Raw genomic sequence first — 9,369 nt, forward strand, 5'->3', positions numbered from 1 at the left:
CAAGTATGTACTGTGCTGTGCATATTACTTTACATGTTGACAATAAATAACAAAGTAATCAAGTAATTCAAATTGTGACATAGTTACAATAGTGTTTATAAATAATAGTATGTCATTGTTATACATTGACACATAAACAGTAGCTAAATAGGGAGAATCACTAGATATTTTGCATAATTGTTCCACCTTTTTCATGCCAAGATTCTCAGTGTGCTTTCAAACAACTCGTGTTTTCAATGGAAAAATGTATCAAGAATCTCAGTGATGGTAAAATAGAATGTCACCTTATCCAACACATTTGACCTGGATGAGTCATTCAGTGTACTGTACAACACATTCCCTACACGTCATGTGTGATGTTAGAGCTGCACAGTAGGACAAGGGGCACAACGATGGCTCAGAGGGAAATGTAATAACTAGAAATATAACCTGTAAAACAAATGCTCAAACCATTTAATGGTACAATGTTTTTCAAAGTTGCGATAGTATGTTAAAACGATAATTATTTGTTAATATGTAAACCTTCGAACATAAAATATATTTGACAAAATACGTATTGAAATTGCTTATCTTCACGATGACATAAGGCTCAGATTTGTTATTTAAGTTATTAAATATACATTGACCTGATATATTACAGGAAAAACATTTACGCAGATGCCACTAATAAATAAACTTTCTGACAACTGATTACGATGACACATTGGAACGTGGCAGAACCTGTATAACTGACTCTCGCATATGAATAGAGTTAATGATATTCTATTTGGAAAGACAAGCTAAGCGTGAAATCCCCACAGAATATGAACCTGCAGTAAGAGCTGGCTAAAGGGATCCGATATAGCGAGAGGAGCAATCAACTCTGAGCATTCAGACTTTTATACAACATATGGATCTACCATCAGCTCCCACACAGTGTTATCTGCAGGCAGGTATGACCTCTGTCTGTCCACTAACAGATTAAAGCCAAGCCAACATGTGAAAATAGGTGTTGACCATTGCTCAAGTCAAACGTCTTAAAACAGAGAATTAATGTCAAACAAATGGTAGGGTGTGACTTTATAGAATGGGTTACCCTAATTGTGATGGATGGATGTGAGAGTGAGTGCATGGATGCAGGATGGTTACCTCACTTGGTGTGACATTTTCCAGACTGTCAGGAGGAATCAAGTTCAGTGTCAGGACTGACAGGAAAACCCAACTCAACACATGCTCTGTTCCATTGAAGGATGTAGTAAATAAAGGAAAGTGCCTCTGGTTATCTTTCACTGGACAACCACTAGGAGAGCTGAGTTGTCTCGTGGTCGCCTTCTCTTTCTGACGCAGTCCTTTCTTTGTCTTTCTCATCTCCCACCATGTACACGTTATCATCCCATCAGTGACTGGGGTGGGGGGTGTACTGGGGTGGGGAGTAAGGAGGGGGTGCTGTAACACACAACAATAAAAAGGTCTATTATTATTTATAAACTGGGTGGTTCGAGCCCTGAATGCTGATTGGCTGATAGCCGTGGTATATCAGACCATATACCACAAGTATGACAAAACATGTATTTTTACTGCTCTGACTACATTGGTAAACAGTTTATAATAGTAATAAGGCACCTCTGGGGTTTGTGATATATGGCCAATAAACCACAGCTAAGGGCTGTGTCCTAAGAAGAGCCCTTAGCCGTGGTATATTGGCCGTATACCACACTCAGGCCTTATTGGTTAAATAAAATATCTGGCTCTAGATCTTTATGAATTACAACCCATATTAATATTAGCCTCATGATTTTGCTTAAACTTCAGACATTGATATTGCATTAGTCTAAAAATCAATCAACCAATCAAAAATCATGTCAGTCAGTATTAATACCAAAGTGTGGTTGTCCTCTTTACCTCCCTGAGGGTAGCCAGAGTCTGCCATGGGGTACGGGGGATACGGGCCGGGGTGCATCATGGGGTACGGCTGTGGCATGCCAGGATACTGAGGTGCCATTGGGTAACCAGAGTGTGGATAATCAGGATGTCCCATCACCAGCGGCTTGCCGTAAGCGTCATACATGGGCTCCACGGGGTAGGTGGCCATAGGGATGTGCTGGGCTGAAACATAACGGTTGTGGTGAGCTTCCTTATCAGTGAGTCAATATGGAAATACAGTACACTGGGATCTCACTAATTCAATTGATCCCCACCCCCATTTTCACTTTTTCTCAAATCCTTTTCACATAACTACGCCTGACATTAGAACTACACACACCCCCAACTGCAACTCCACACACCCAACTGCAATTTTAAAATAGACATTTGCCAAAAACAATATACAGTACTTCATCACATCAACACATTGTGCTAATATCAACCCAACATGTTACCATCATAGTGCGTCCTGCCACGCTGCTGTCGCTGCTGGTAGAGGTAACAGCAGGAGCACATGAAGCAGCTCACCATGGTAGCAATGATAGCCACGAAGAGCAGGATGGACGAAGCCATGCTGGCGATGGTGGTAGGGCTAGGAAAGGGAGGGATGGGAAGACGTTTGATTCTTTCTAAAAACACTCAGAGTTTAAGCGAAAAATGATTTACCTCATTCTAACATTATGTAGAGAAGTATCAGTGTTCCAACTACAAACTGTCTTCTTCCAGAGTAACTCTGTGAGCCCAAAGTTTCAGGGTTTATGAACAGCTTTCAAGTCCCATCTCTGGCTCAGCTCAGCTATTCACAAATCTTCTCAGAGTATTGCATTTGCCTTTTAGATCATAATAAATGAAGGTATATGGACAGTGGGGACCTAATCCTAGTTTCTATGCATTTCGATGGGTTGCTGTGAGTTTATATATTTTTTTAAATATTTATTTATTTAACCTTTATTTAACCAGGTAGGCAAGTTGAGAACACGTTCTCATTTACAATTGCGACCTGGCCAAGATAAAGCAAAGCAGTTCGACAGATACAACGACACAGAGTTACACATGGAGTAAAACAAACATACAGTCAATAATACAGTAGAAACAAGTATTATATATACAATGTGAGCAAATGATGTGAGATAAGGGAGGTAAAGGCAAAAAAAGGCCATGGTGGCACAGTAAATACAATATAGAAAGTAAAACACTGGAATGGTAGATTTGCAGTGGAAGAATGTGCAAAGTAGAAATAAAAATAAATGGGGTGCAAAGGAGCAAAATAAATAAATACAATAAATACAGTAGGGAAAGAGGTAGTTGTTTGGGCTAAATTATAGGTGGGTTATGTACAGGTGCAGTAATCTGTGAGCTGCTCTGACAGCTGGTGCTTAAAGCTAGTGAGGGAGATAAGTGTTTCCAGTTTCAGAGATTTTTGTAGTTCGTTCCAGTCATTGGCAGCAGAGAACTGGAAGGAGAGGCGGCCAAAGAAAGAATTGGTTTTGGGGGTGACCAGAGAGATATACCTGCTGGAGCGCGTGCTACAGGTGGGTGATGCTATGGTGACCAGCGAGCTGAGATAAGGGGGGACTTTACCTAGCAGGGACTTGTAGATGACCTGGAGCCAGTGGGTATGGTGACGAGTATGAAGCGAGGGCCAGCCAACAAGAGCGTACAGGTCGCAATGGTGGGTAGTATATGGGACTTTGGTGACAAAACGGATGGCACTGTGATAGACTGCATCCAATTTGTTGAGTAGGGTATTGGAGGCTATTTTGTAAATGACATCCCCGAAGTCGAGGATTGGTAGGATGGTCAGTTTTACAAGGGTATGTTTGGCAGCATGACTGAAGGATGTTTTGTTGCGAAATAGGAAGCAAATTCTAGATTTAACTTTGGATTGGAGATGTTTGATGTGGATCTGGAAGGAGGGTTTACTGTCTAACCAGACACCTAGGTATTTGTAGTTGTCCACGTATTCTAAGTCAGAGCCGTCCAGAGTAGTGATGTTGGTCAGGCGGGCAGGTGCAGGCAGTGGTCGGTTGAAGAGCATGCATTTAGTTTGACTTGTGTTTAAGAGCAATTGGAGGCCACGGAAGGAGAGTTGTATGGCATTGAAGCTTGCCTGGAGGGTTGTTAACACAGTGTCCAAAGAAGGGCCAGAAGTATACAGAATTGTGTTGTCTGCGTAGAGGTGGATCAGAGACTCACCAGCAGCAAGAGCAACATCATTGATGTATACAGAGAAGAGAGTCGGTTCAAGATCTGAACCCTGTGGCACCCCCATAGAGACTGCCAGAGGTCCGGACAACAGACCCTCCGATTTGACACACTGAACTCTATCAGAGAAGTAGTTGGTGAACCAGGCGAGGCAATCATTTGAGAAACCAAGGCTGTCGAGTCTGCTGATGAGGATGTGGTGAGTGACAGAGTCGAAAGCCTTGGCCACATCAATGACTATGAGTTGCTATGAGTTGATATTGGTTGAGGGGAGTAATGTAGAGTTATATTAGCACATAACTATATAACTAACACGCAACAGCTAAAACAAAATAACATCTGAACGGAGTCAGTCAACACTAACATAGATGAGATGCTGCATTGTGGTGCGGTTACACACACACACACACACACACACACACACACACCTGAACTGGAAGAGCATGCAGCGCTTCTGCTCCCTCTCAGTGATCCTCTTGAGGCCGTCCAAGCAACAGTAGCGCTTGTGGCAGTTCCCACAACAGAAGGTCATGAGGGGACAGGGGACCCCGTTGTGCCAAGTGCCATTCTTATCCACGTACCACAAGCAGTCATCAATGGCACCCACTGCAGAGACAGACAGACAGGCAGACTTAGAAGGGTGGGCTTACAGAGGCAATAGAAAGCTGATTACACTCATCCTGAGACCACTCAGGGGTCTTAATATATTTAGTTAGACACCAAACAGCCCATCTGCTACATCTCACCAAATAACTACTGTGTAATTAGACTTGAAAGAAGAGGTTGGAGAATGACACAGTAAAAATGTTCAGAGGTTACAGGCAGCAGGCTGTCCTTTTGGGCCACCTGCATAGAGGTCCTGCATATAGGTCCCTCCAAACCCATATTAAGAAGTCCCTCCTTCATTAATATGATTTCCTTCTGGCCCAAGGGACTACAGATTAATCTCTTTGAGCCCATGTCATATGAAACCATGTGAATTGAATTGAATTATATATACACACACACACACACACACACACACACACACACACACACACACACACACACAATGTAATTATATAATGTAATGTAATTTATTAAACAGTTAATTGATTGATCAGTTGATTTCACCCAATCAAATTAGATGCAGCAGGATCATTTCTGCCAATTATGTATTGTTGACACCAATGGGTTCTAATACTGTTTGATTTACAGCTTCTTTTGTGATGAATAAAATTCACATAATTCATTTTCAATAAACAGGTAAGACTATTAGAGATACAATTACGAAATTAAATAACATAGCGTTAGACCTTTAACAGAATAACAATTGTCTACGGAGGCTAGGGAATATTTGGCTATCGCGCGTTTCATATTTGAGACCACCATATCTTGATAGCAATTGTTAAATACAAAAATCCACATTAGTTAAATAAAATAATAAAAAGGTCTATAATAAATATTAGTAAAATAGACGGAAAACAAAAAATGCATTAATACTGTCTGGACCATAGAAATATAATTAATGTATATTATTCCTATGGTTGGACACCATTTTAGCCCTAGGTGTCGAGTGGATTCGACCGCTACAATGTATGGATGGATACATTCTTGCAACATGTGTAAAATGTATCAAGAAATATAGCCTATTGCCTGCCGCCTGTTAGAAAAAAGCAAGCAGCATTGTCAATTACTTACCCTGCCAGGCGGAGAGAAGGACGGTGATCACCGGAAGAGCCATTGCGATAAGTGACATCTTGCCCACTGTAAACATACTATGCAAAATGGATAAACTGCTGATTTTTCCAGAAACCAATGGCAGATTTAACAGCTATTTCGCCCCATACGCCGCTGTAAATAATAATCTCTATAATAGTGCTCTAGTTACGAAATTATATGACAGTCAGGAATGAGGTTAATGATCAACAAAATCTGGGTAGAATAACATCGCATGTGACGCTGTTCACTCAGTGAGACCCAATGGGATTCCGTAGCGCCACTCTGGCCTCCGGTAGAAGGAATACATTGCACATTATTCCATTTTACATTTTTTAACGATAACAGACAGAATAACAACCTACAGTACACAGGATGAGAAGCCTCCTGTTGAGTTAAGTGACGCCTGAGCTGTTATTTTCAGTCTGTACCCTGTATAAAAATACGTAAATGACCCCAAGCCAGTAGTTTACAAAACAACATGTGTATTACCAATACAATGGTTATTCTACATTTCCTATTAATTTATATAATTACTCGTTTATTTTAAGTGATTCAGTTTTTACATTTTTCTACTTTTCAAAATATGAATAGAAGTAGCCGTCATAAACAAATATGGCAATAAAAGTCCTGCATTTGCCATTCTCTTGCACAAAACCCCAATTTACAAGCAGGGTAATCTAAGAACCACTAAAAATTTGACTTGTGTAATGCATGGCAGCTTTATGTACTTCTAATTTACATTTGAGAAGAGACACTGTGTGACTGCCAACACTTACGAAAGCACATCAATTTGTAAAAGAAACACTCACCAAATTCTTCCTGAAAGAGATTACAATTGTCAAATGAGTCACGGCCCTAAAGGAAATGTCAACCAAACCAACAGAAATCCAGTGGTGTAAAGTACTTAAGCAGTACTTTAAAGTAGTTTTACTGAAGTATCTGTACTTTACTATTTATATTTTTACTCCACTACATTCCTAAAGAAAATAACGTAATTTTTACTCCATACATTTTACCTGACACCCAAAAGTACTTAGCAGGACAGGAAAATTGTCCAATTCACACACTTATCAAGACAACACATCGTCATCCCTTTTGCCTCTGATCTGGCGGACTCACTAAACACAAGTGCATCTTTTGTAAATGATGTCTGAGTGTTGGGGTGTGCCCCTGGCTATCCAGAAATGAAAAAAATGAATGAACCATAAACAATTAAATGAACATGCACCTGTGGAATGGTTGTTAAGACACTAATAGCTTACAGACTGTAGGCAATTAAGGTCGCAGTTATTAAAACTTAAGACACTAAAGAGGCCTTGCTAGGACAATAAATTGCAATGTCCGTACTGTGAGACGCCACTCCAGGGAGACAGGACGGACAGCTGATCGTCCTCGCAGTGGCCGACCACGTGTAACAACACCTGCACAGGATCGGTACATCCGAACATCACACCTGCGGGACAGGTACAGGATGGCAACAACTCCCCGAGTTACACCAGGAATGCACAATCCCTCCATCAGTGCTCAGAATGTTCGCAATAGGCTGAGAGAGGCAGGTCCTCACCAGACATCACCGGAAACAATGTCGCCTGGGCACACACACAAACCCACCGTCGCTGGACCAGACAGAACTGGCAAAAAGTACTCTTCACTGATGAGTCGCGGTTTTGTCTCACCAGGGTTGATGGGCGGATTCGCGTTTATTGTCGAAGGAATTAATTTTACACCGAGGCCTGTACTCTGGAGCGGGATCAATTTGGAGGTGGAGGGTCCGCCGTGGTGTGTTGCAGCATCATCGGACTGAGCTTGTTGTCATTGCAGGCAATCCCAATGCTGTGCGTTACAGGGAAGACATTCTATTCCCTCATGTGGTACTCTTCTTGCAGGCATTTCCTGACATGACCCTCCGGCAATGACAATGCAACCAGCCATACTGCTCATTCTGTGCATGATTTCCTGCAAGACAGGAATGTCAGTGTTCTGCCATGACCAGCGAAGAGCCCGGATCTCAATCCCATTGAGCACGTCTGGGACCTGTTGGATCGGAGGGTGAGCGCTAGGGCCATTCCCCCCAGAAATGTCCAGGAACTTGCAGGTGCCTTGGTGGAAGAGTGGGTTAACATCTCACAGCAATAACTGGCACATCTGGTGCAGTCCACGAGGAGGAGATGCACTGCAGTATTTAATGCAGCTGGTGGCCACACCAAATACTGACTGTTACTTTTGATTTTGACCCTCCCCCCTTTGTTCAGGGACACATTATTCCATTTCTGTTAGTCAGTCACATGTCTGTGGAACCTGTTCAGTTAATGTCTCAGTTGTTGCATCTTGTTATGTTCATACAAATATTTACACATGTTAAGTTTGCTGAATATAAAACACAGTTGACAGTGAGAGGACGTTTATTTTTTTTGCTAGTTTAGAAGGAATAAAATTATTAATACTTTTACTTTTGAAAGTTAAAGTATTTGGTTCTAAATATACTTAAGTCTTTTACTCAAGTAGTATTTTACTGGGTGACTTAATTTTACGTGAGGAACTTTTTATTAAGATATCTAAGTCGCTCTGGATAAGAGCGTCTGCTAAATGACTTAAATGTAAATGTAAATGTACTCAAGTATGACAATTGAGTACTTTTTCCACCACTGAAGAAATCACAACACATGGTATGGGCAGCCATAAACTACAGACAACGAACACAAATCTGGATTTGATAAGATACTATAGGTGAGTAGGGGTGTTCACATATAGTCTTCTTGAATGAAAACAAAGGAAAAGTACTCGTTGTCTTTGTATTCACACTGCCCTTGCCTTTGAATGTGCAACTCTTTTGCCAGTTCACTTCACCTATTTTGTGGTCTGAGTCCCCCTTGCATTCACACTGCTTTGTTCAGAAAGGAAACACCATGAGATTATGTTAGGACAGCGCCTAGCCACAGAAAACAATACAGCCATTTTCCAGCCAAGGAGAGGGCTCACAAAGTCAGAAATAGCGATGAAATTAATCACTAACCTTTGATGATCTTCATCTGGTGGCACTCCCAGGACTCCATGTTAGACAATAAATGTGTTTTGTTCGATAAAGTTGATCTTCATGTCCAAAAATCTCATTTGAAATTGGCGCGTTATGTTCAGTAATGCATTGTCTCAAACAAACACCCGGTGAAATTGCAGAGAGCCAAATCAAATTACATAAATACTCATCATAAAACACTGATTAACGATACAAGTGTTATACATAGGATTAAAGATACATTTCTTGTTAATCCAGCCGCTGTGTCAGATTTCAAAAATGCTTTACGGCGAAAGCAAACCACACTATTATCTGAGGATAGCACCCCATCAAACAAGCACAGAAAATCATATTTCATCCCACCATGCGCAACACAAAACTCAGAAATAAAGATATAATTCATGCCTTACCTTTGAAGATATTATTTTGTTTGCACTCCAATATGTCCCATAAACATCATAAATGGTCCTTTTGTTAGATTAATTGCGTCGTTATATATCCAAAATGTCCATTTATTTGGAGCATTTGATCCAGAAAAACACCGGTTC

The 9,369-nt window shown here is 41.0% G+C and overlaps 1 protein-coding gene across 1 annotated transcript; it reads right to left on the minus strand.

Annotated features, from left to right (window-relative positions):
• Window positions 1–11: 11 nt before the first annotated feature.
• LOC118388262 (protein shisa-4-like) lies at window positions 12–8,052 on the minus strand. Its single transcript, XM_035777125.2, has 5 exons — window positions 5,788–8,052; window positions 4,536–4,713; window positions 2,358–2,494; window positions 1,882–2,085; window positions 12–1,425 (listed from the first exon to the last, which is right to left on the minus strand). Exons 1-5 carry the CDS (start codon window positions 5,861–5,863, stop codon window positions 1,376–1,378), a joined length of 645 nt encoding a protein of 214 aa, XP_035633018.1. The 5' UTR covers window positions 5,864–8,052; the 3' UTR covers window positions 12–1,375.
• Between the last annotated feature and the right edge of the window lie 1,317 nt (window positions 8,053–9,369).

This window comes from Oncorhynchus keta, chromosome 10 (genome assembly GCF_023373465.1).
Source record: "Oncorhynchus keta strain PuntledgeMale-10-30-2019 chromosome 10, Oket_V2, whole genome shotgun sequence".
Lineage (NCBI taxonomy): Eukaryota > Metazoa > Chordata > Actinopteri > Salmoniformes > Salmonidae > Oncorhynchus > Oncorhynchus keta.